The sequence below is a fragment of the Papio anubis genome, chromosome 16 (genome assembly GCF_008728515.1).
Source record: "Papio anubis isolate 15944 chromosome 16, Panubis1.0, whole genome shotgun sequence".
NCBI lineage: Eukaryota > Metazoa > Chordata > Mammalia > Primates > Cercopithecidae > Papio > Papio anubis.
The window spans coordinates 47836481-47864201 of NC_044991.1; the positions used below are offsets into that span (position 1 = coordinate 47836481).

The 27721-nt window shown below is 40.8% G+C and overlaps 1 protein-coding gene across 3 annotated transcripts in view; it reads right to left on the minus strand.

Annotated features, from left to right (window-relative positions):
• SLX4IP (SLX4 interacting protein) overlaps positions 1–27721 on the minus strand; it is a 196319-nt gene that overhangs the window by 59099 nt on the left and 109499 nt on the right. For all 3 annotated transcript variants that reach the window (XM_031656551.1, XM_031656550.1, XM_031656552.1), the window contains exons 3-4: positions 11461–11550; positions 6938–7058 (exon numbers count right to left, since the gene is read on the minus strand). In XM_031656551.1, the coding sequence (XP_031512411.1) occupies positions 6938–7058; positions 11461–11550 (211 nt within the window). The remainder of the gene's footprint in view (positions 1–6937; positions 7059–11460; positions 11551–27721) is intronic.

The following is a 27721-nucleotide window of genomic DNA, read 5'->3' on the forward strand; positions in this document are numbered from 1 at the left end:
AGATGGCCTGAGAAACAAATATATACTGATTCACTGGCAGGGGTTAATAGTTTGAAGAGAGGGTCATCAAGAACTGGTGACACAAACATTTGGGGAAAAGTTTATGTGAGTGTGAGAATATTTATGTATTTTGTGAAAGTTCTCCAAAGGGCCCTGTCTTAGCCTATTGTGTTGCTAAAACAAAATACCGCAAACTAGAATAAAGAATAGAAATTTACGTTCTCACAGTTGTGGAGGATGGGAAGTCCAAGATCAAGGCACCAGCAGGCTTGTTGAGAGTCTGATCTCTGTTTCCAAGATGGTGCCTTGAACACTGAGTCCTCCAGAGGGAAGGAATGCTATATCCTCACATGGCAGAAGGAGGAAAGGCAAAAGGGGACAAACTCTCTCCATCAAGCCCTTTAAAACAACACTAACCTATTTACAAAGGCTCTGCCTTCATAATGCAAATGCTCTCCCCACCTTCCAACACTGTTACAGTGGGGACCATTTCCAATATGTGAATTTTGGGGGATACTTCATACCACAGCAAGCCCCATTCAGAAGAGGTTTTTATAATGAGTTAGACAAGGTGACCTACCCCATGGATGCTGGCTGGCCTCTTTCCCTAGCTGCCAAAGTACCTGCTCAAAGGTCTCATAAGCAATGTGGCCATGGAGGCATGGATGAATGTTCTGCTAGGGCTCAACACAGACTTAACCTAACCAAGACTGAGCTCTGCCAAATGCCCAATTTGCCAGCAATAGCAATTAATCTGAGCCTTCCCACCAACTCTCACTGCATAGGGAGATAGGCCAGTGATGGTGGGTAGATGACATTTGACCTCTTTCATCACAGAGGAGCCAATGCCTTATCTTCACTAAAATGGAGCTTTCTTCTGGATTTGGATGTGCCCTGTATGCCTGCCATGTTTCTGCCAGCCACATCATCCATAGACTTCAGGATGGCCTCATTTGCCATCACCAGCACTGCGATTCTGACAAAGCAGCTCATTTTACAGGAAACAAAATAAGACAGTGGGCTTGTAAAATTCAATGGTCTTACAAACAATCAAGCACAGCTCAACTGCAGCTGGCCTTACTCAATGGTAGAAAGGTCTACTGAAAACTCAGTTGTGATGCCAATTATGAGGCAGGGCCTTGTAGAACTGGAGTAAGGTCCTAAGGGATGCAATATAGGCTCCGACCAGCAGAACAATATGTGCTACCCTGGCCAGATACATGGCTCCTAGAATGAAGGACTGGGAAAGGGAGATGACCACCTCAGCAAACATTTACTTTCCATCCCCACGACTCTGCTTCCTTAGTATTGAAAGGATGATTATAACACAGATGATAACAATGAATCGGGCTGAAAGTTCAAAGTACCATGTGACTGTTTCAGGCTCTTTATGGCACTATACAGACAGGCCAAACGGGAGTTGAAATGCCAGCTCATGATGAGATGAATGTGGGGAGAGAAGTATATAGACAAAAAAAAAAGAATGTAATGAGTTCTACTTGGTGAAACATACCCAGTGCTAAAAGTTAATTAAAACAATGGCAATCTCATCAAGGCAGGACCCCTGGCAGCTCAAATCCTGGGGGAATGAAGGTGAAGAAAGCTAATCAGATGAGTTACAGGCAAAGAACACAGGGAATACAAAATAAATAGAGGAGGTAAGATACAAACATCAACTACTTATTTCACGGTTACAGAAGTTAGAATGGTAGCATCTACCTACCTCATTGTCTTCTTTGCTGCATCATGTATTTATTTATATATCAGTTACTTTTTTGGCTTTCTGTTTCCCTACTATTTTATTTAAGGTTTGTTGGCAGTAGTTCACTTCATTACTTAGTTGAAAAGTTAACAAATATGTGCTGGGAATGAACTAGAAAGGGAGTAAACATCACTTAGAAATCCTGAACGTGGAGCTGGGACTTGAGACTCTGGGGGGTCATCTCTTTTGGAGGATATTTGGTGAGCATATTTCCTTTGTAGTTGGGAAAGTCAGGCTGTTAGGCAATAGCTTCTTGTTACTGAATAGCAGCTCATGGAAGAAGGAAGCCAAGAGGAAAGTTATTAGTGGATATTTGTAACTTGTGTCTACCCACTCAAAATTGTTGACCATCATCCTATGTTTTGATGACTTTCCACATCTTATAAGTGTCAATTTCCCAAGGTAAAAGCCAAACATTTTGCCTCTCCTGACTCACTTGTAACTAGGAGACAGCCATTAAATCTAGTTTTGCCTTGTGGAGGACTCAGAAGGGAAAAAACAGCACAAGGCTGTGGCCACAGGCTGGGCAGTCGGTCTCTGCAGGATGGGGCAGAGGATGATGCTCAGCAAAGCTTCTGATATATGGTCATAAGCATCACAGGGAGCATGTCTCAAAGCTGTCCCTGACTCATGGCTGAGGCTGTTTTGTGTAGCTTCACAACAGGGCTCTCTGGCACTCCCCGAGATCCTGTGAGCTATCTAGTATCTTTAATCAACTTCTTCTCTGCTTAAGAGCCAGACCCACTCTGGCTAGTCTCAAGCAGAGAAAAAGTGAAATAAAGAATGTCAGGCAACTAAGGTTCCTGACCACAAAGGGTTTCAAGCTAGGAGCTATCACATTTTTGCCTTCAAAAGGCCACCCTGGCAGCAGAGGTGTGGATGAATTAAGAGGAAAATCACAGGCTGTGGCATTAATTTAAGAGCTGATCAAGATGGGCCTTGACCAAGGGAGTGACAAAAGGAAAAAAAAAAAAAAATTAAGAGGGAAAAGGCAAAAACCACAAATCTAAACTATAACACAGATAAATAAAAATCGAAAAGCACAATATCTCGTTTTTTGACTTTTGGCCTGTCAGTCTGGCAAAAATTAAAAACACTGGTAATACTCAATATGGGCAAGGTTAAGAGGAAAAATATTAGTGAGGTAGGATTGATGGGAATTGACAGTCAAGTCTTTAAAAAGCCTTATCTCAATAATTTTTTACTGAATCTACTGAAATAAATTTTCAGGTAACTCTTAAAAACAATGAGGCTATTGGCAATATCTGTACTATGCTGTTCTTTGACCAAGTTTGTGAATAATTTTCATACACCTCTGTATCATATAATTGGAAAAACAGCCTCCAAGTCATTTATGCAAATTGTTTATAAAGAAATCTCAAAGCATAAAAAATATTACTATTATTATAGCAATGAGTAAAGTCACCAGCCTAGAGACTGCAGCTTATCCAGGGTTGTATATTAAGTATATATACCCATGCTGAGGCATATTCCATTATACGGATCTGGAAATGGAAAAAAAGCTAAGGAACTCACACAAATGAGAGAAGATATCCAATATACACAAAAGCATAAACAATCCACATTCATCCAAACTACCTACACAGAAACAACAACTCTATTTTTAGGGAACGTGAGACACAGAACTGAAGACTGAGGAGGAAATAGGCATGGCTTTTTGGTTAGTGGTTTTGAACTTGATTTTGAAACAGGCTTAGAAGACTATAGGATCAGCTGAAAATAGGCAGTTAGATAAATGTATAGAGAGATGTTTTTGGCACTGATGACAAAGTAAAAGCATGAATCAATTTCCGTTTTTAGTGATGCTGTTAATAAACAATGTAAGATGTGGTATACCATGGTGTGTCCCTCTTGTCCCTGCAGGTGTCTAGATCTACACAGCCTAGAACACAATGAACCTCTGTCATCTGTGAAAAGCAATCTTGTGGTCAAGTTGGGTCAACAATGCTCATACCTTTTAGAAACTGACAGTTTAGTAAGAGTCTAAGCATGTATTAACCAATCCCTACCAAAATACCAATGGCATTCTTCACAGAAATAGAAGAAAATAACACTAAAATTTGTATGGAACCACAAAAGACCCAAATAACCAAAGCAATTGTGAGCAAAAGAACAAAGCTGGAAGCATCATATTACCTGATTTCAAAATATACTACAAAGCTATAGTAACCACAATAGCATGGTATGGTTATAAAAACAGACACATAGACAAATGGAACGGAATAGAGAACCCAGAAATAAGTTCACTTATTTAGAGCCAACTGATTTTTAACAAAGGCGCCAAGAACCATATTAGGGGAAAGGACACTTTCTTTAATAAATGCTGCTGGGAAAACTGGATATCCATATGCAGAAGAATGAAACTGGGCCCCTATCTCTCACTGGATACAAAAATCAACTCAAAATGAATTAAACACTTGAACGTAAGATTGAAAACTAAAAGACTACTAGAAGAAAACCCAAGGAAAACTCTTCAAGACATTGGTCTAGGCAAGGATTTTATGAGTAAGACTTCAAAAGCACAAGCAATAAAAACAAAAATAGAAAAATGGGACTATATCAAACTAAAAATCTTCCATACAGCAAAGGAAACAATCAACAGAGTGAAGAGACAACCTGTAGAATGGGAGACAAAATTTGCAAACTATTAATCTGACAAGGGACTAATGTCCATAATATACAAAGAACTCAAATAACTCAGTAGCAAAAAAGTGAATCTGATTTTAAAATGTGCAAAGGATTTGAATATTTCTCAAAAGAAGACATACACATGGCCAACAAGTATATGAAACACTGCTTAACATTATTAATCATCAGGGAAATGCAAATCAAAACCACAATGAGATATCTTACCACAGTTAGGATGGCTATTATCAAAAAGACAAAAACTAACAAGTGCTGGCAAGGATGTGAAGACAAAGGAACTCATATACATGGTTCATGGGAATTTAAATTAGTACAACCATTATGGAGAACAATTTGGAGGTTCCTCAAACACCTACAAATAGAATTACCATATGATCCCACCAATCTCCCTACTAGGTATTTTAACAAAAGAAGAAAATCAGTATATTGAAGAGATCTGTACCCCTTTGTTTACTGCAGTGCTACTCACAATAGCTGAGATATGGAATCAGTCTAAATGTTCATCAACAGATGAATGGATAAAGAAAATGTGCTGTATGTATACACAATGGAATACTATTCAGCAATATGTACAAAAAAAAAAGAATAAAATCTGTCATTCATGGCGATATGGGAGGGGGGCAAGGAAGTGCTGGGTAGAGAAGGGAAGGGTCCCTGGTGAGGGCTCCACCCTTGGGCCTGTGCCCACAGACCTAGGTGAGGACAGGCACTCCTGTTTTCACGCCCAAATGTTGCATTTTCCCAGACCACCCTGGCCAGCCACACCCCCCATCTTGTGCCTATAAAACCCCCCAGACCCTAGCAGGCACACACACAGGCAGCTGGACGTCAACAGGAGCAGAGGAACGGAAGAAGTTGTTCCGACAGGCACCAGCAGACTCTGGCAGGCCACTGACAGCGGGATAACGAGAAATTTTGCCAGGGGCAGTCAGAGAGTCCGGCAGCTGGGCGGCCCAGCTCCAGGGGAAGACCACCTTCCCACTCGATCCTCCTTCTGGCCTCTCCATTCACCTGGCTGGGAGCTACCTCCACTCAGTAAAACCTTGCACCCATTCTCCAAGCCCACGTGTGATCCAATATTTCCGGTACACCAAGGCAAGAACCTGGGATACAGAAAGCCCTCTGTCCTTGAGATAAGGCAGAGGGCCTAACTGAGCTGATTAAGACGGCTAAACTGAAAAAGCACATTGTAACACACGCCCACTGGGGCTTCAGGAAATGTAAACACACACAACCCTAGACGCTGCTGCTGCTGTAGGGTTGGAGTCCATGCTCCCTATGAACTGCCCGTTCTGTATATTCCCCTAAGAGTTTGAGCCGCAGGGCAGCGATGAAGCAAGCCACACCCCCATCACACACCCTGTGTGGGGGATAAGATATCTGTTCCTGTTTCAATAGCAACATGGATGAGCCCAAAGGAAATTAAGTGAAGTAAGTCAGGCACACACACAATGGAATACCATTCAGCCATAAAAAGGAATGAATTAATGGCATTCTCAGCAACCTGGATGCGACTGGAGACTATTATTCTAAGTGAAGTAACTCAGGAATGGAAAGCCAAACTCATAAGTCGGAGCTAAACTATGAGGATACAAAGCCATAAGAATGGCACAATAGACTGGGGACTCGGAGGGAAAGGGTGGGAAGGGAGTGAGGAATAAAAGACTACAAATCAGGTTTAGTGTACACTGCTTGAGTGATGGGTGCACCAAAATCTCACAAATCACCACTTAAGAACTTACTACTGTAACCAAAAAAAAAAAAAAAGAAGAAGAAAAAGAAAAAAAAGGAGATATATAGACATACTAAAATTTGATGATGTAATCAGAAAATAAGAAAATAGATATCACATATTCTCACTTATATGTAGAAGCTATTTATTAAAAAAAAAATTGAGCTCATACAATTGGAGAGAGTTGTGGGTATTAGAAGACTAGGAAGGATGGGGAAGGGAAGGATAGGAAGAGGTTAGTTAATGGATATAAGATTACTACTAGAGTAAGTTGTAGTGTTCTATAGCACTATAGGGTAAATATGGTTAACATTAATTTATTGTATATTTATAAAAAAAACAAGTGAGGATTTTAAATGCTTGCAACAAAGAAATGATAAATGTTCAGGTGATAGATATGCTAATTACTTTAATTTGAAAATTACACGTTGTATACCTGTATCAAACTATCACTCTGTATCCTATAAATATGCATAATTATTACATGTCTACTAAAAATAAAAAAAAAACCCTTAAAAATAAAAAACAATCCTTTAAAGAATTTACAGTTTCCTTAGGAATGTTTTATTTGCTATTTTTATGCATTTTGCTACCATTAAAAGTCCTGAGGACTCTTTGGTTAATTTTCTTTACCCAAACAAAGTATCTTCATTAGGACATATTTTTAAAATGTATCACTATACTAACATGACAGTCAGAGTCAAACATAATTGTCATCTCTACAGAGCAGAAATTCTATTTATTTTTTGTCCAAAATCAAAGTGCTCTGTGCCTACCTTTTAAGGACAAGGGACTGGATCTTGTGAATTCTGCATTTGATGGCCTGTGCTGTTTGCGAACTTCCAAGTACTCCTGAACTCTTGAATCAATGGTTTCTTTTAACAGTAAACAGACTTCCTAAAGCAAATAAAAAATTAGATATAACCTTAGAATCTAATGCAAAAAAGTTAACATGATATCTATTAAAAAGTCAACAATGAACATTTCATTTTGTTTGCTTTTTAATTTAGCTATGAATGTTGAAAGGAATGTCATGTGTGCTCATGAATAACACCACAAATTTAAATTTGCTACTGAAGTTTGCTCGAAACCATGATGTTGGCTCATTGTGTGATCTGGGAAAGTCATTTCATTTCTTTCTGCCTCAGTTTCATATTTCTAAAAGAAAGATAAAAACACTTCAATGTAAACATCAGGGTGAGGAGGTAGTAAGTGTGGTAAAGAATGCTTTCATATAAGTATCAATCAGTTCTACTGTGACAAATAGAAGAAATAAGTCAAGAAGAGCCAATACTGGCTGGCATCAGGGCCCCAGGGAAACACCCAGTGTGGCCAGCCAGGGGACTGTAGACGGGGACGGGGCCAGGAGTAAGGGCATATTCATCCACTGCTGGTGCAACGGCATGGGGAACCCACACCACAGCCCAGTCAATAGCAAGCAGCCCCCCATGGTTTCAGGGGGCTGTTTCATGTTTACACGCACAGTGTTGCTAGATTTTTGTTCAAAAGGAGTCAGAAACAGTAATTTTTATATAAACTATCCCATTTTTCAAACTTGGTCTAAAAATTTTTTACAATCTAAACACCATCATTCATTAGTTTCTGCTCTTGGGTTTACAAATCTACTGAAGAAGGAAACTGTTGAGCAGTGAGTTAAGCAGAGAACTGGAAATCACTAATCCTATTTTCTTCTATGCTCCTGATGATACTGTATATGCCAGTTTGTTTTTGTAAAAATGCACTACACTCATGTATTAACCGTGAAAATAATGTAATTTCTTTAAAGTAGATGAACATTTATTAGGCAACAGAAACACGTGGTTTTAATTCAATTTCAGTATTCCTTATCACTAGTAAGTTTCTGGATATGTCAATTGTTTTATGACTTATAAATATAATTGTTTTATTGTTTTGGTGTTATTTATGGCAAAGGTAAACAAAAATTTAAGCCCAACCACACAAGGGGAAGATACTCTTTGAAGTTGTTTCCTGCACTAACAGGAAATTGTAACCTAATGTAGAAAAAGAGAGTAAAATAACACACAAATCTAAATTTCTTAATTTAAATTAAGAACTGATGTATAAGGACTGATGATTCCTGTTTAATTCCCAAAGACTGCAGCAAACTTGAGGTGAGTTGCCCAGGTCACCTCAAACCTGTTTTGCTGGTTTCTTGCAATGTCATCTCAGCTCTTAGAATCTTCACAAATTAAAACAACAAAATTTTTAGCTGTTCTGAGGAGCAATGATAGCAAAACTTTTCCTTTATTACTAACACTTATATCCCTCAAACAGTACAGAAAACCCTTGATTTAACTCATGAGTGTGAGTTTCTAGATAAAATACAAACACTGGTTTCCTCTCTCCTGCTTTTCATGTTGCAGTCCAAAGATGCAGTGCCTCATGGAATACAGAGATATCCCTTTACAGTTGAGTGTTTCGGCATTGTTCACACAACAAAAAGGCAGCCTTGCCGCCTCATAGGTTTTTTTTTTAAAAACAATTAAAGAATTTTGCTTCACATGCAGAGTTCAACTATGACTGCGCTAGAAAATATGTGAAAGACATACATGGAAACAAGGATTGCTAAAATTTGGCCATAAATGCCCTATAAGGCTAAAACTAAAAATAGTATGACAAAAATAAAGCAAAGGCTCATACGCACAAATTTTCTCCCTCTAGCTCTGGGGCTTTCCTTCCGTGAGTCAGTTTGACAAATGGAAGGTAGACCAAGTGCAGTGTGATAGACACCAGTAACTGACCACACCACACTTAGCGAAGCTTTCTCTTCAGAACCACAATGCAAGAAAAGAAAACTTCTCAGCTACCTTTGAGGGGCAGACAAGAAGAACAAGTTAAAATCAGTGCGCAAGAGAGAGATACAGAGGGCATCTCTAGGCTAACGGGCTGTGCTCGCTTCCTCGAGTTTACAAATGGAACAGTTTGAGTTCAACTGTTTGGGTACAAAGACTACTCGTGCTGCACTCAAAATAAACATATGGTTAATACATGTAATTAGTTCTTTTTTCTAAAAAGGAACTGGATATTCTCAGGGTTTCACGATATAAAATGACTGTTAAAATGCAATCAAATTGGTTGCTTATGAAATCCCAATCATGAGAGGATCTAATGATAAAAAAGATGAAAGCCTGGGGACACTGAACGTAAGCTAAAGTCATAGCCTTTCCTCAACTAGCTTTTCTCCTTTCTTACACACACACAAATGATCCCAGAGGAGTTTTAACGTCAGCGAATTTTTTTGTTTTTGTTTTTGTTTTTTTTTGAGACAGGGTCTCACACTGCTGCCCACGGTGGAGTTCAGTGGCATGATCACAGCTCTGACTGCAGCCTCAACCTCCTGGGCTCAAGTGACCCTCCCACCTCAGCCTGCAGAGTAGCTGGGATTCCAGACACAAGCCACCACATCTGGCTAATTTTTTATTTTTTATATAGATGGGGTTTCACCATGTTGCGCAGGCTGGTTTGAACTCCTGGGCTCAGGCAATCCGCCCGCCTTAGCCTCCCAAAGTGCTGGGATTACAGTGTGTGTCACTGTGCCTGGCCAATACACATTTTAAAAGGGCAAATTAAAGAAGCAGCAGCAAATTGACTATTTGGTTTTGAGTGGCAAGCTCAGCTTGATACAGCGACCTGCCCCTTGCAGCTGCCAGCGCAGCATGCTCTGCAGGTCCTGTCATGCACTGTGCAGCTTTGCTAAGTCATGCCGTGCTGCCCTCAAGTAGGTACTATGAGCATCCATGCAGCTGCATGTGGGTCCTAAAAAAAAAAACCTAGCCTCACGCTTTGGCAATGAGGTGATTGACACACCCAGGGCTTTATTTTAAAGCGTTCCAAATTAACTGAATCTTGGGCAAAACGGACTCAATATTAACAAGAAAGGTCTAAGGCTGATAAAGGTCTAAGGTGGCAAAGCTGAAAGGGAATGGAGAACGGGCCTGGAATGGTGGATTTATAACATTGTTAATTTAAGCCAAGTCAGAAGATTTCGGGGTGAGGTCCCCTTGGGTGACTATTGGTCACTTTGGGGAAACGAGCGAACAGTTTTGAATCACAGCAACATGTGTTAGTAAGCTAAAGAGTGGAATTATATGAAGGTAAGTGGCAGTAGGAGATGTTGATTGACTTGCTAAATACTTAAAAGGCATGAAGAGGAGAGTCTACAGTTATTTACCGGAATGATAAATCCCGTCATACAGAACCTTGTGCCTTCCTTTCCTCAACTTTAGGTCACCAGGTATTCTTTGCAAAATAATGACAGCAAAGTCTTGATAATATTATCCTTTGAATGAAAATGTATTATCCTATAAAATCTTTCTTGGGAGGTGGGGATCTCTTTTCTGGTGATCTCCAAAAGCTGATTAAAAGCAATTATCACAGAAAAGGGTGGCTTTTTTCTTCCCCCCCACCACTGTCAATAGTTTCTTCTGCATATACTATATTTTAACACACTTTATTTTTATTTCTCACTCTAAAAAAGCAACTGTGATAAATGGACATCATGGATAATGATATTTTTAAAGGTATGTAAAAGCCACAAGCTGGTTACTCTTGCTCTCTGGAAAACAGGGATCAGAGAAGGAAGCAAAGTAATGGTGAGAGCTCAGTGCAGCTTGTAAGCCTCCACCACAAGCAGCACTTGGGTGGGATTGTTGAAACTTAGAACCAGGAGTGGATCTGGCATCTAGGCAAACCCCTTCACTTTCAGATGAGGAGGCTGAGGCTCAGGGAAGTCCAACATCACGCTCTGCTAAGCCCCCCACTGCTGGCTTTCCTGACTGACCACTGTGAGAAGTGGTCAAGTATCTCCTCACTTGTCAAAGGCTCATGATAATACAAGGATGATAGAAAATAAAAGCTGAGGCTTTAAGATGGGTGTGAAGGTTCAGCCTTGTGTTAAACGCCATACCTGCTTCAGGTGCTCAGGCTATCCTTCACAACCAGTCAGGTTAAAATCCCTGATTACCTGAAATAGTCACTTTAACTTCTTCTTCTTCCCTTTTTTAATATATAGAACTCCTTCCCCCAAAACAAAGAGGTATAAAATGTCTGGCTTAAATAATAGAGTATCATATGAAGTGTATGAATGTGTCAGTTTCTGAAGGAAAAAAAAAAAGTGGGTGCATATGTGTCTGTCATTGGGAATACAATTGTTTTTCAAGAATTAAATACCCAACATTTTCCCCCACCAATAGAAATGAAAGCTGGAAAAAGCTAATATTTCTTGTAGCAGCAGCAGCAGCAGCTACTTGCAATTAAACAGCAGAAAGTTTTGTTGTACCTGTTTCTTCTGTTCAGAAAACCAGCTTGTATCTTTGTTTGAACCTTGCGGCAAGATATGAAGATCCACAAGGACAGCAAAATTCCCACACTGAAAGACATTAATGGCAGAGTCAGTGTCTGTGCAGCTCATGCCCAGCAAACAATGAGAGAAAATCTCACAAATTCCTATGTGGTTGCTCATGATGAAATGGCAACAAACTTCGCTACTAGACAGAATTCTTAATAAAGAACATGGCTACAGGTCATAATCTACTACTTTTCCTAAGTTTAACATTTACAGTAGAAATGCTAAGGAGAGATGCAATGTTAATCAAGACAGGAAAGACAAAATAATCTGTCTCTGGGCTGCACCTTGAAAGGGGATGTCCAGGCATCCCGGCAGCAGTTGGAAGACGTCAAGCATTGAGAGAAGTTAAACAGGTCAGTACTAGGTAGGCTCCACAAAAGAATGATTCCATGCACAGCCAGGGGAATTCTTTCTTCTAAGCAGCAAAGAACAGATATAAGATACTGCATTTTTAGACGGACAAAAGGATTGGCTAGGACGGTACACTTTAGAATTGAAATAGGAATATGGAAGAATGAGAAATAAGCAAGAAGAGAAAAATAGACACTGAATGCTAGTTAACAAAACAAAACCAAAAATTCATTAAAGTATGCTACAAAACTGTACAAAGCCTGACTCTGTTCTTATTCTATAGGCTAGCGCTGTCCAGCACTGTAGAAAAAAATGGAAATATTCTATATATATGCTGTTCAGTAAGAGAGCCATATGTGTCCATATGTGGCTGCTGAGCACTCAAAATGTGGCTATTGTAACTGATAAGCTAAATTTTTAATACAATTTAAATTAAATTTAAATAGCTACATGTAGCTAGTGGTTCCATACTGGATAGCACAGTTACAGGCCCTGTGAAAAGTTGTTACCTTATAAATCTTCACATATGAGTGAACTAATTTCTGAGAATCACAAGATAACTGTGAACAAACTAATTTGGTAAGGAATGGGACACCAAGGTTGGGGATGGTCTGAGAGACCCAGAGGTTTGGTTTATGAGACTCAGAGGTTCAGTTTTTTTCACTTCCTTGGCTGGACAGTTTTTTTGTTTTTTGTTTTTTTTTTAATTCTGTCCTATGTATCAACAGGGAAAGGAAAGTAGTTTCAACAAATGGTTAGACCATCAGATGTAAATATAAAGTGAAACTTGACACCTACCTCACGCTATACACAAAATTTAATTTGAGATGAATCACATACCTAAACAAAAAAAGCCAAAACTATCTTCCTGATCTTTGGAACAGGAAAAGATTTCTTAGGATCCAGAAAGCACCAAATATTGAGAAAAATTGTTGTAAAATTGTTAAATTTTCAAAATTAAAACTTCCTGTTAACCAAAAAAGCACCATTAATAAAATAAATAGGTATGTTACAGACTGGGAGAAATGTATCTATGTATTCATAAATACATGTATCTGGCAAAAAGGACTGGTATCCAAAATATGTAAAGAACTCCTACAAACTGATATTTAAACAAAAAAAAACAAAAACCAAAAAACCCGAGTTTGAACAGACACTTCACAAACAGGATCAATGAATGGCTAATAAGAAAATGAAAAAAGTGTTCAATATCATTAGTCATCAGGCAAATTAAAATTAAAATGACCAAGAGATACAACTATAATACCCACCAGAATGACTACAATTAAAAAGACTGACATAACATGAAATGTTGGTAAGGATATGGAGCAACCCAAACTCTCATACTTTCCCAGTGGAAATGTAACATGGTCTAACCACTTTGGCAAATGGGTTTGTCAGTTCCTGTAGTTAAACGTACATTTACTTATCAATTAAGCCAATGATTCCTCCCCAGGTATTTACCCAAGAGAGACGAAGTATATGTGCACACAAAGACTTGTATGCAAATATTCTTGGAAGTTTTATTTATAATAACCCAAAGTGAAGACAACCCAAAAGTCTACAACAGGAGAACAAATTGTGCCATATTTATGCAATGGAGCACTACTCAACACACTACCGATAGACTCAACATGTATTTATCTCAAAAACATTAGGTTGAGCAAAAGAAGCCAGTCCAAAAGAGCACATACTGTATGGTTTCATCTATATATAATTCTAAAACAGCAAAATCAATGTGTGATGAAAGGAATCAAAACAGTAATTTCTCAGGGGGGTAAAAAACTGGGTGAGAACTGTTACAAAGGAAGTTTGTATGTGATAAGAATACTCTGTATCTTGACGGGGTATGTTATGTATACACTGTAATCAGCTCCTTTCACTATATTTAAATTATACATCAATAATAAACAATTTTTAAACACTGTGTAAAATGCACTCATACTTACTGGCAGTTATTTAAAATGCAGGTATTACGTCCCTGAAAATGTGTGGGAGACCAAAATGAAGTTTACTGGATAATAAACTGTGAAGCATGTTGAAAGATGGTTTCCTAGGATGTAAAAGGGTGCACTTTAGTGTGTTACAGCTCAGTGTGTTGCAATCAGCATTTTATTTTAATGAAAGAGAACTGAAGAGAATATTAGAATGTAATACAAAATATCAATGTGTCATATGGTAAGATCAAGAATTGTTTTGTGAAATGTAAGTAAATGTGTACTCAGTTATGATGGAAAGCCTATTTCTTATTGTGGGCTGTAATAAAAAATGTTTGAAAACCGCTCAAGTACACTGTTAAAGTTCTTCTCAACTGTTGGTTATAGAATTTAACCTTTAAGGAGTATGCTGCCACCAGGTGGAGGTCGCATGCCACAACTACAGGATCTTAGCCACGGAATATTAACCTTTCATGTGCCATGGACTTACTTAGTCAACTGTGAAGCTGATGAAACTTGCTCGGAATAATGTTTTTAAATGCATGAAATACAACACATAGGATTAACAAGAAAACCAATTACACTGAAGTACAGTTGTGTTAACAAAAGAAAAATTTGAGGCATAGGAATGTATGCACTTGTTTATTAAGGTATTGGGTCTTGTCACATAGTGATGGAGCTAGCACTAGTACAAATCTGAAGTAGTGATAAGCATAAATGGTATCTTTATTATCTGAAACAACCATAATGCAATATGAAAAGAGCTATAATTTCTAATGGTGACAAATACTGCTAATATTATTCATATTTTTATTATGAATCCTACATTCATAATAAAAAGGAAAACTAAATTTACTAGAACTTGGTCACAATAAAGATGTAACTTTTTCCCATGCAAGTTCACTGGCCTCTGAATTCAATCACAAGTCCATTGAAGTTCCAGAGATTCTGGAATAAAAGCCCTTCCAAAGTGGTAAAATATGTCTCAACACATTTTATTGCAGGTTCCTACAGTTGTTCTTTCCTGATTTTTAAATCTAAACCAAGTTCACTGCTACCTTTTCATTAGCAAAACTAATTCTGTTTTTTTTTTCTTGTAACCCTCTCACCACCGCAAAACTAATTCTTTAAAAAAAAGGGGGGAGGGGTGGGAATCTTAAGCTTAAGACACTTGAATTGATACTGTAACAGCAGCCTTCTGAAGAATTAACCTAATAGTAAGGTCCAATTTGGTATGTTTCTCACCATTTTGTGATCCTGATCACAAATAACCTAATCTAAGTTTGAAAATAAACAGATTGAGTAGAATGTCTCTTTTTAGAAAAATAAATTGTTAAATCTTACTGTGGTGATCAGACTTTCCTGGGGTTTCTGGAAACCTCCACTGTTTGGTAGGCAGTCCCCTCCCCCGCAGGGGGCTCTCCCTCCGCAGCCTGCAGTTCTGAGCCCTCTGAACTCCCTCCCACACTAGGCAGAGGTATTCCGCCTTTCCAAAGTTCCCTGCTCTCAAAGCTTTTCTTCTTGTCTCTCATGAGAAAACAGAAGTGAAAAAAAAAAAAAAAAAGGCTTCTTACACTACCAGCAGCACAGCCTCCCTTTCTCCTCCTCCTTAATTAGGAGACTGTTATTTCTAGTCTCAGAAGATCAGCTCTCCAGCTTTCTTCTGAGAGGAGCAACATGGTAACCATCACTTCTTTCTCCGCCCAGAACTGGTCACTCTGCAGAGGCCAAGCCACCTCTTGAGCAAACAACAGGCTGCTAGGAATAGCTTCACATCGCATGCACTGGGCTGCGAGTCCCCCAGCCAGGATCTGGTCTGGCTTCTATCCCCTCCACCCAGAGGATTCAGCCAACAACCAGGGAGTCACCCCCAACTCCTCCCTTTCCCTAACCGTCCGGAATCAGTCACGCATCTTGTCCATTTTAATTTTTTAGAGAGTTCTCAAACACACTTCTCTCTTGCTCTGTTGCTCGTATCTTCTCCCACTTGGAAGATTACAGTCACATCTATCGGTGTCCTGGATGAACCCTTAATGCATATCCGGGCAATCTCTAACCTACAAATCGGATCAGTCCACTCCTGCTGCAGCTCAGAGCAGCAAGTCACAGGCCTCTAATGAGGTCCACGTCTTTGTCTCCTGTGCCTGACTTTTTCATCCTTGGCTTACATTACAACTTGCCTCATTGCTTCCATTCTTGTTGAGCTCCTATGCATCCTCGAACCCTAGTAGGAGTGTGGCCAACTCTGTGAAGGTATTCTGAAGTTTCTCTTTCCCTGCTCTGGACCAGCCCATTCTTCATGTGATTATTTATCTCTACATTAAATGACTGGCCCAGGTAAGGCCCCCATCCTAGGCTATAAGCTCCATGGAGACAGGTCTATACCTCTGCCAACCCTGTATCCCCAGTGATCAACACAGTACCAGCCCTCGGTGAATGCTTAATATTTAATGAAAGGAAGAACAAACGAAAAAACAAATGACAGAACAAGTTAGCCCCAAGTATTGGGCAAATCACAGCCTTGTCCGCAAAGGGAGAGCTCTAAGCCCTTTCCAGGGACAAAGCCATTCCTATTCGGCCCAGTGCACTGATACATCATAGAAAACTTCCTCTCTCCCTATTCTGAAGTAGCAACAACTCTTCCATCACCTACAACAACCAGTCATTTTTCATATTTTGTGAAATGGGAATACAAGAATCTTAGGATTACTTCACTGGAAACTCACTGCCAACTGAGCGTGTTGGTTATTTTTCCTATCTCTTTCCTAAGAATTCCAGAGGTGCAACTCACACTATTTCTAAGTCCTCAGAGGTGGGAGGTCTTGTCTTCTGTGTTTATATTAAATATAAGAATAAGGGTGAAAATATTAACATTTCTAACCCACAAAGCCATCTCTGGAGCAGCCTCAGAACTCTTAAGAGATGTAGAAAGGTCCCCACATTCTCTCACGCACTCATTGATCATCTGAAACACCTGCTGAGTTTCACAGGGGCACTAGCCAGGCCCTCAGAGAGGGAGGGGCAGCAGCTGGGCACTGTGGCATGTGTGACCACGGCACATACCCAAGGACCAGAGGGAGTGGAGTGACAGCTCTGCCCGAGGAAGGTGAGGGAAGGAAAGGTAGTGTCGCAGTCAAGTACTGACAAACAGGGCAAGCAGTGCAGAAGGAAAAATGAACAACGCCCCATGCAGAGAAACAGTCTGACTAGCTCGCATGCTTTGGAGATGGAAAAGAGTCTAAATGCAGAAAAACAGGGCATTGTTGGCAGATGGGGCCAACGGGGCAGGAAGGCTCAGGCCACAGAGGGACCTTGGACAGACCGAGGTGGCTGGTGGGCTGGAGGGCTCACTTGGGTAGGAGTGTGGAGCATGGGCGGGGAAGGGGAAATCACTGGAACCAGACAGATTCAAAGTCACTGCAGGAACCCAAATAAGAGCCCAAGCAAGGTGATCTCAAGGTGAAGGGGAAGGGGCACATTTGAGGGATACTCAGAAGACAGAAGTAAGAGGATGTGGTTGGGTGAGAGGGAGAGGAAGGACAAGGGTGAGGCCCAAGGCATGTGGGCGGTTTCTACCACACCCACGGGGCTTCCAGAGGCAGCTTACATACATGCGTCTGTTGCTGAGAAGCCATACAAATCATCACTGGCATTTTACACCCACCTGGCATTGAGGGTGTAAGGCAGCTTCAAGTAACAAGGCAAACATTAAAAATGGAGAGAATAAGTAAAGGCAAACAAGGGTAAAAACATAAGATGAAACCAATGATAGGCCTGCACGAACTTCCCACCATAGTCCCAAGTCTTTGCAACATCTGGCTCTCAGATTCCTAGGTACAAATGTGAAAAATACAGCACCAATCAGAGTCAAGAAGATGAGAAGGAATCCGTGCTGATGATAACTCAATCATTTCTGATACTACAGCTAGAAGGAGTTTCTCCTAAAGGCCTCCTCAGAAAATATGGAAATTTTCTTCCTGGAAGTACAAATTTTACAAAAAAGTTTTAGAAAACATATTACATATTTTCATATTAGCACAAACTGCATATATCTTACAGCATAAAATTTTATAGTGATGTGATTTTTAAACAATCACAGTTTAAAATATGGATTGTCATTTACAGAGCACCTATGTTCCATGCACTGTGCTAAGTTTTACTCAGAGCATTCAATTAAATCTTTGCCACTCTGGTGAAGGAGCACAATGATTATTTGCATTTCATAGATAAGGAAGTTGAATTCGGGAAGGTCTAGTCCAAGATTACACAGGCAGTGAGTGCCAGACCCAGGAATCAAATCCAGATCTGAGAGACTCCACATTGCCAGACATTATTCTGAGGAAATTTAACGCCTGTGGAAGGCTACTCAGGACACACTTCCAGCCTCATGTGGGAGCACGTTTAGGCTCTCTAGCCTGGAACCCACTCCCCTTTATTTGGGAGCTGGCCCCTATCCCCTCTAGGTGAACGATGGCAGCCCCATGTGCCCTAAAACACCCTATGCCTTAGTGCCTGGTGACTGCACCAGGGATTCTCAACAGAGTCCCGCAGCTCCCTTCCCTGGGCAGCCTGATTCCCTGTCTAATTCCATTCCAACACAGGTACAGAGAGCTCAGACACTCAAGTTGCCACCGTAGAGCACCATGCTGAAACCCAAGTGCAGTGAAGCAGTGAAAGCCCCACCTTAGAAAGAACGAGGTGGGAGGGGTGGTTAGGGAGAAGAAAGGGTGAGGAGGGGAAAGAAAAGAATGCAGGAGAGGATGACAGCAATAAACCCTGTGAGAGGTGGGGTAGAGCTGTGAGGGTAGGAAGAGAAGTCTCCTGACATTAAGAATCCCTATCCAGATAGTTAAAAGCTGAAGAAAAGTCAATGCAAGTGTTCTGTCAATTGAATTCCCTTGGCCTGTTATTCATGTGAAATACTGGCCCAGGAAATCCAAGCTTGTAGTTTACATTTAAGAAAGGGAACCAGCATACCTGTTGAATGGCATACTCCGTAAACTCACAGACAGGTCAGGAGATAGGAGAAAAAAGAGTCATTCTGTTGGAACATACTATATATTTAGTCCAATTGCAAAAATTTACTAATGGTGAACAAGTGAGCAATAACAATAGTTAAGATTCATGGAGGACTTGTGTGCCAGACACTGTGTCAAGCCCTTTCTGTACATTATTGCATTTAATTCTCGTGGCAACCCAAAAGGCAGACACTATTACCCCTTGGTGTTCTGGAAACACTGAGAAATTTAAAAGCACTCTTTCTCTTTTAGGAGATCACTGGTGATCATGACTGGGTTTTGTTTGGTGCAGTGCCTTGCCAACCTGGCAATACTTGTGAGATCGGGTACAAGGAACACTCCATAATCTCAGTGACAAAATTAGACACAGCCTGAATTTGAGATCATAACACACAAAGAAGGCCTGGAGAAAGTCCTTTGATGACTAATGGGAGAATGGCCTAGCACAGGAAGTCCAAAGACCATGAATCTCTTCTAATGATGCCCCAGTTTAGGGGGGGTGGTACCACCCTCCTTTCTCTACTGTCAGTTTCTGTATATACAAAATGAGTGGACCAAACCAAATTGCCTTCAAGATGCCTTCCCTTTAAGATCTCATCTCCTGGTCATTTTGGTTTGCAACCATTTACTTGGATTCTACTTGCACACATAGTGCCTGTCCTCCTGTGGAGGTTATAAAAGAGCCAAACTGAGACTAGCACCTCATGCTGTCCTCTGTCAGTCCATTATGGGCCACCTACCAGGTGGCCTTTGTGGAGGAGCTGCTTTCTGTTACCTTTGGGTTGTCAGTGTCTAGTACTGGGTCTGGCACACAGATGGTTGTGAAGAGTGTTTGTTAAATGAAAACATACATCAGTGATGAAAATTAAGTGGCTGGCTTATTGTCTCTCTAGGAGGGATTACCTCCCTCTCACCTGCACCCTGAACTCAGAACAAAAAACGCTACAGAATCAAGCTCATGGTTTACAACTAAGGTTGCCCCAGGTATGCACAGATTACTGTCACTCATGAATAGGAATGGCTATTTCTCCACTTTCCAGTCAATCAGGCAGAACAAGATGCAAGCACAAAGCCCTGGTTGACAATGTGAATCCAGACCCATTAAAGGGAACTTCCTTGGTTGCACATGGATGACTAGTTCTTTAAGCTTGAGTTTTTCGGGTTAAAGGGCTGCTTGGGAAGGTGTGACTTGTCTGAGGAGAAAAGGACTCAGGAGGGGAGGGAGCTCCTGTCTCCTTTTAGTGTCTGTTGTGGGATCTCTGACTACAGGTCAAGGACGTGTAACTTCCCAATCACTTGTTTTCCACAACAGATTTATGACTATGGTTAGGAAGGATTCTACAAAGATAAAGAGTAAAACACAAAGGAAAGAGAAAGACGAGGGAAAAGCAGAACAAATGACTTAGACAGCAGCTTCTAAAAGGAGGAGAAAATCAAGTAAGAGGTTGTGATGTCCTTCAGTAAATCACCTCTGGTATCCTATTAAGAAAGAGTTTTGTGTTTTGACCCAGAGTGCTACAGGGTGGCTCACAGTCTCCCTGGGTAAGATTTGAGATGGGAAGCAAAGTACTGCTTGGAATAAAGCAATGGTCAACCACGTTATTATGAAGGGCTGCTTAAATTTAACATATGCCCCTGGGACTCTGTGGTAGAAATCCAGGCTGAATCACAAACTCTCAAAGCCATCACTGCATGAAGAGTACATTTGGGAATAGGTTTTCAGGGGCTCCCTTTGAAAGATGAGAACTGACTTCACTTCTTTAGACACCCTCCCTAATGGTTTTCAGGACATGATTCTTTCAAGTATAACCTGCAGGTACCTTCCCTTAGTCGACTGGTCAGTGGCACAGACACAGCAGGTGTGGCAATGAGTAAAACAGTGGCTTGGTTCAGCACAGACCTGACTTCAAATCCTAGCCCTGAGCCTCAGTGGCTCTGAGACGCAGGGTAAGTTCCTCCAATGTAAAAATGGAGACAGCAATGAAAACTACCTGATGGGGTTATTTTGAGCATGACATGACACAATGTGGGCATAAGGCTTCTGCACCATGCCAGCCACACAAAAGGCTCAAGGAAGAAATACTGGCTGCTTTTCTCTTTTTTTTCCTCCAAAGGTAGAATTTGTCTCAAATTCCAAAGAATTTTAAATGAATTCTGAACTGTCAGTTCCACAAGATTTACAAATAGGTAGGGCAGAGGTTTCCACCTATTCCTATTAAGAGTCAATAAATGCCTCATAATTCTTCTGCACGGTTTTACTCTGGCCACACACTGCTTCTATGAAAAAGAGCAGATGGCTTGTAATCATACCACATTACAAGTAAAAATATGAACTCTCCTCTTACATATTTCTGCAAGAAAGCACATGAAATGAAAAGATAACCTGACAGAAACTGTAATGTACTCGTCCGGAAGGCCCCTGACTTCAGAGGGTACGAAGTGGCTGGGACGCAAGCATCACTTATATTTAGTGACATTTATGCTGGTCAGGAGCATGTTCTGGATCAATTATGGCATCTATAATCTGAAAGTGGAGTATGGGAAACAACAGGAATATCAGCGCCCACAAATTTTGTCCACAACTTGATCTAACATGTGTGATCATGAGGCATTGGAATGTGGCTTTGATTTTAAACTAAGAATTAACATGTTAGAAAATATTCTTTAATATTTGTGAAGAATCTTGACATGAAAGAAAAACTTTTCAGTTTATGAGTTAGAGGAATTTATGACAAACTACATATGAGTCAAAGAAAACCCCTGTAAATATTCCCCTAGTGATTAACATCTAGGTTGGCAGATTGTTCTAAAGGGTGGCCAGTCTTGGAGGGAGATTTCTTGAAGCAGGAAGGAAGAGGAGAGACAGGTAGCATAATTTTCCTACCTCTGTGGGTGAAACCAAAGCTTCTTTGATAAATACTTTGGGGATTCTGGATGACTTAGAGGAACTGTTTATTTGTTTATAGGTAAAATAATTTAAGGAATCCCCCCGTAGTGGTATTTTTACCCTGGAATCTTCTCATCTACTTTCTTTCTTTTTTTTTTTTTTTTTTGAGATGGAGTCTTGCTCGTCGCCCAGGCTGGAGTGCAGTGGCACAATCTTGGCTCACTGCAAGCTCCGCCTCCCAGGTTCACACCATTCTCCTGTCTCAGCCTCCAGAGTAGCTGGGACTACAGGCGCCCGCCACCACGTCCGGCTAATTTTTTGTATTTTTAGCAGAGACAGGGTTTCACCGTGTTAGCCAGGATGGTCTCGATCTCCTGAGCTCGTGATCCGCTCGCCTCGGCCTCCCAAAGTGCTGGGATTACAGGCGTGAGCCACCGCGCCCGGCCCTCATCTACTTTCTAATATAACAAAAGACTTGCCAAATAAAGCTATGACAGGTACTCTCTGCTCAATCCAGCTGTCATTTAATTTTTACTGGGGTATTAGTATTGTATGAGTACTGTTTTGTTTTTTGTTTTTTAATGTACAGCTGTGTCACAGAATGAGTACTGTGTATCAAGGGGGTCACACATTTACTCTTTCAAAGTGGGTGTCAACTTTGACAGGCCAAAGATAGGGCTAAGTGTGATCTTTACAGGAGACAAACAGCATTGAAGTATGTGGCTGTAAACTAAAACATAACCTCAGAATGAGAAGTTTCTACTATTTCAGGGCTCAGGGTTACCAGAACCTTGGAGAGCCCCAACAAAGTCAAATCCTAGGCCTGTTTGTGCCCTTGGTCACACTGATCATCCTGGCTCTGCTAGTTCAGGAAAGCTCTCTGTGTGTATGGCCTTAGGGATATTTACCCACTAGAGCCTCGAGCCTAGACTACTGGTTCTCAGAGTACCAGCAGCCGAGGCATCTCCTGAAGTTGATTTGATGTGCAAATTCTTGGATCTTACTCAGACCTACCCAATCAGCAATTACAGAGAGGGAGCCCAGGATCTGGTGTTTTAACAAGCCCTCCAGGTGATTCTGGCACATGCTGAAGTTTAAGAGCCACTGCTACAGGCCCCCTTGTATCCTGGAAGAATACTAATAGCATTCTCTGTAGAATACAGTAACCTCTTTTGAGGTTACAATAGAAAGGAAGAAAAAAAAATCTGATGAAGTTTCACCCTGTTATACAACAGGAAATATATTCACCAGAATATATTTTAACTGTAAAACTCACAAGTAAAAAAATCACTGTTTTATCATAATTACAAGAAAACAGTTCCTTTAGTGTAAATTATGAGTTTATTTAAAAACAAAAAACAAGGCTGAGCATGGTGGCTCATGTCTATAATCGCAGCACCTTGGAAGGCGAAGGCGGACAGATTGCTTGAGTTCAAGAGTTCGACTGTAGCCTGGGCAACATGCCAGAACCCCATCTCAACTAAAAATTAAAAAATTAGCCGGGAATGGTGGTGCGCGCCTGTAGTCCCAGCTACTCAGGAGGCTGAGGTGGGAGAATCATCTGAGCCTGGGAAGTCGAGACTGCAGTGAGCCAAGATTGTGCCACTGCACTCCAGCCTTGGCAACTAGAGTGACATCCTGTCACAAAAAAACATTCTCCAGAGGGGAATGTGATGTGTAGCCAGCGTGAGAGCCACAGATAAAATAATGCCTTGCTGAGCATCTTCAAAATTCACCTCTGAATTAGGATGATACAGATAATGAAAATCCAAAGGGAAAAAGAAATCTACCTGCTGGATGAAGGGAGAGCCTTAGGAAGAAACAGAAAGGAAAGGCCAGAAATGAAAAAGAAAGGGAGCTGTGAACTCCAAACAATTAAGGAGCAGATACAACTGCATTTAAATCCTTTAATGAGTTCAGATGACTGGGCTCAGAGGAATCCATCCCAGGGCACCAGAGCCTGGCACGACCACCGGGATGAGGAGGAGCACAAGAGTTACACGGAGAACCTAGAGAGACATAAATGATGCTGCACTTTTCAAAAAGGAGACAAAGATGGATTTTACAGCTATACATTTAATCCATAACAGACTATTAGGGGAGAGCCTGAAGAAAATCCCAGTTATGAAAAACTAAACTCATTTTCTTCTTTGACAATATTCTTAGCTGCCATGACTGGTGAAGGCAGTTGACAAAGCACACGTGAACCTCAGCCAGGAATCAAATGAAGTTCCTCATGACATCCTTTTATTCACGTTACTCCACTAAAACAGCTTTTGTCACGGTTATCAATGATCTGCATGTCGCCAAGCCCAATGGCCAGTTCATGATCCTCATGCTACTCTACCTCTCAGCATCATCTAACAAAGTGGATCTTTCACTTCCTGCTTTCCTTGATTTCTTGGGACACCACAAGTCAGCTTTCCTGGTTCTCCTCCCTCCTCATTGGCCACACTTTCTCAGTCTCTGCTGGCTTGTCCCATCACTTTGGCCTCTAAACACTGGAGAGTCTAGGGCTCAGTCCTTAGACCTCCCCTTGCCTCCATCTGCACTCTCATCAGTCTCAAGGTTTCAGACACTGGGCAGTTTACATGCTGAGAGCTCCTAGTCTTTTTGCTGTAGCCTGGATCTCCCTCTCGCCTGCAGATGCATATATCCAATTGCCTACTGTGCATCTCCACTTGGGTATCAAATAGACACCTACAACTTAACAGGTTCAAAACCAAACTATTAATGTTTACCCTCAAACATGGTAACTAATGGTAACTCCATTCTTCAGTTGTTCAGGTCAAAAACGTTGGAGTCATTTTTGATGCCTCTCTTTCTCCCATATTGCACATCCAATGTATTAACAAACCCTAAGAGTTCTACCTTCAAAAGGGTCTGGCACATGGTAGGAGCTCAATAAATATTAAAGAAATGAATCTATGAATGAACAAGTGAGTCCTGAATAAAACAATAGAAAAATAGAAGTGGATGAAATGACAGGTGGGTTCATAACCAGTTAAACAGCCATAACCACAGGACCCACTAATCGCCAAACAGCAACCTGGATGGGGATGGTGAACAACTTTTTCCTCCACCCTGGTCTTGGTCTGCATTTCCAGCACTGGCATGGATAAATATAAAGGGGACATACCCACAAAACAGGTGGATGACACTGCACAGAAGAGGATAGTGAATATCCGGGGTAGCAAAAACTGGATCTGGCAAACAAAACAAAACCCTAAAACCGGACCTCTGTGCTTCGGAGGGAACTAACTAGAGAGAATGTAACTAGGATATATGTAAGGGTCATATAACATTTGGCTCCAAAACACTAACAGCCCAAGCGGAGGCATTCTTAGTCAAGAGTAAGTGCTGTGAGCAGGCAGCAGTGTCGTGGCTGTAAATGATGTTAATTTCATCTTAGGCTGCCTTAACAGCAGTGGCTGGGAAGTGACAGGATGAGGCTTTATACATTTAGTGCTCAATTACTCTCAATATTCAAATTGAGACAAACTGTCACGTACCCAAATGAGAGTAATCAGGATAACAGCAACACTTAAAATGTCATGAGCATCAGCTGAAGAAAGTAAAATGATTAACCTAAAAAAGAATAGCCAGGATAATATAGTATTAACAGGGCTTTCAAAGGTGGAAGAATAATCCTTCTTAGTTCTCTAGGGCCTTAAGGGATACAGAACCAGATGAAGCAGAGAAACCATAAGGAGACAGGTACTGGCTCCACCTAAGGAAGACGATCAGACCAGCAGGGCTTTTCAAACAGGAAGTGATCTGCTGCAGGGGGTGTGTGCTGGCCACTCAACCCGGGGCAGAAAACTCTATTGACACAAAGCCCATTAAAATGGGCAACTGAATCAATATTGCACTGTTACCATAGGCCACTGGTCTCCCTGTGAGGAGTAACGAAAACTACACAGAAAAGGATCTGCTGCTGGCTTGCTGCATTGGACTGATTTAGTTACTTCAACCATCCAATGCACCACTGGTTTCCTGGTTTTTTGTTTAGTTTACACCTAAAAATGTGGGGTTATAGACCTCAAAAATCTGAGAAGTTGACTTTTTAGTGACACTTTAACATACAAAGCATGGCTTCAGAGTCATACAGATACATATGTGTGCAAACACCGGCTGCCCTCTTCACTGTCCACAGAGCCAGAGCCAATTTTTCAGTCTCTCTGAATCTTAATCCCTTTATCTGTACAATGGGGACAGTAATCCCTGCCCTCCCAGAGATGTTATGATTAAATTTAAAAAGAAAACATAGTGTGCGGTGTCCACAAATAGGAATTAACTAATTGGGAGTAGTTAACAAACATCATTCTCAGTCTCAGTATCTTGTTTAACAAGGGTGACAAAATTGACCACTGCTGTCCAATAACATTCTGTGACGATGCACATGTTCTATATCTACAATGTCCAGTACCTTAGCCTCAAGCCACATGTGGCTACTGAGTATCTGAAATGAGGCTGGTGTGAATTTTAAATTTTGTTTCTAATTAAATTGGTTAATAAGCAGTTAATTTATTAACTTAAACTGCTACATGTAAACTAGTCACTGCCACACTGGACAGCCTAGACACTTCCCTAAAGTGACTCCTGGTTCAGAAATCCTGGTTCTATTATTTTAGTGAGAGACTAAAACCACAAAGGGCAAGCAACATCGGGAACCTCATAATAGGAAGTGCCCAGTGATGTAAGGGGAATCCCATCCTGCAGGGAATTCCAGAAGGCTCCTAAGGACTACATGTAAGGGAATGATAGGGACTAACCTGGGAAATTTCTTTGAACTTTAGCAAAGAATGTGCTGATCCAATAGAATTGTTTTATTTTAAAGGTGTTTTCCTTGAAAATAGAAAATGAAGCAATAAAAACTTACTGACAAGTAAAGGACTAAGAAGTTTGTTTCCCTTCACCTTTCACCCTCACTCAGCTTTATCAAATCAGAAAACAAAATTCAAAATTCATCCAATGCAAAATAATCCCTTAGTTTTGCTGAGAATGAACCTTAAAGTTTGGCGCTGAATTTCCCTCACTATTCTGCTCTGCTTCTAGAACTCAGGAAACAATCCTATGACTACTTTCATCACAGAGAATTTCTACAGAATGAGTAAGAGTTCAAAGGGAATCTTCAACCAATTCATGCCTAAGGCAGGAAATTGAAATGGGACAGAAGCATGTTAGACAAACACAGGCGAGGTCTGCTGGTGAGAGCTGAGTTTTTCTTCCTCTGACCCATTTTTAGAGAACTACAAAGAGGAATAAAGGGAGGTCGTTAATTGGTCACAGGACTTGTTTAGAGCCACCTCTACTTTCCTTTTCTAATTGACTGCTGGGAATAACACCCTCTTGAAGGAATGCTCAAAGGGGAAACGTGCTGGGACAGGAGACCACTGATGAAATGGCTTCAGAAGCCGAAGATCATTAATTAAGAATATTTAGAGTGAGGCTGAAAGCTTGGCTGAAACGAGTGGGAGGGACAAGTCAGTATCAGCTGCTACCTACACATTAGCAATTAAACCTTATAAAGGCTCTCAGTGGAAAGTTACATCTCCCAGGCATCCTCCTGGGATAAGTGAAGAGCCTCCTGAGCCACATGAACTCTCAGAGCCATAGCACTGTCTTCAGAGCAATATTGCCAGCATCCATTATTACATACCCTTGATTCTCAGGATTTGGTGTCTTCAAAACACCACTACCCATTGCCTGACATAGTGTTTCTCAAACTTGGGCAAGCATCAGATTCACCAGGAGGGCTTGTTAAAAACACACATTGATTAGCTTTGTGCTCGGCTAGGTTAAAAAAAAAAAAAAAAAGAAAGAGAGAGAGAGAAAGAAAGAGAGAAGGAAGGAAGGAAGTAAAGAAAGAAAAGAAAAGAAGAAAAAAGAAAAGAAAAGAAAAAGAAGCACAAATTGCTAAAGCTCAGCCCCACGGTGAGGCTTAAACCTGGGGTGAGACTGAGAATGTGCATTACTAACAGACTCCCAGGTGATGC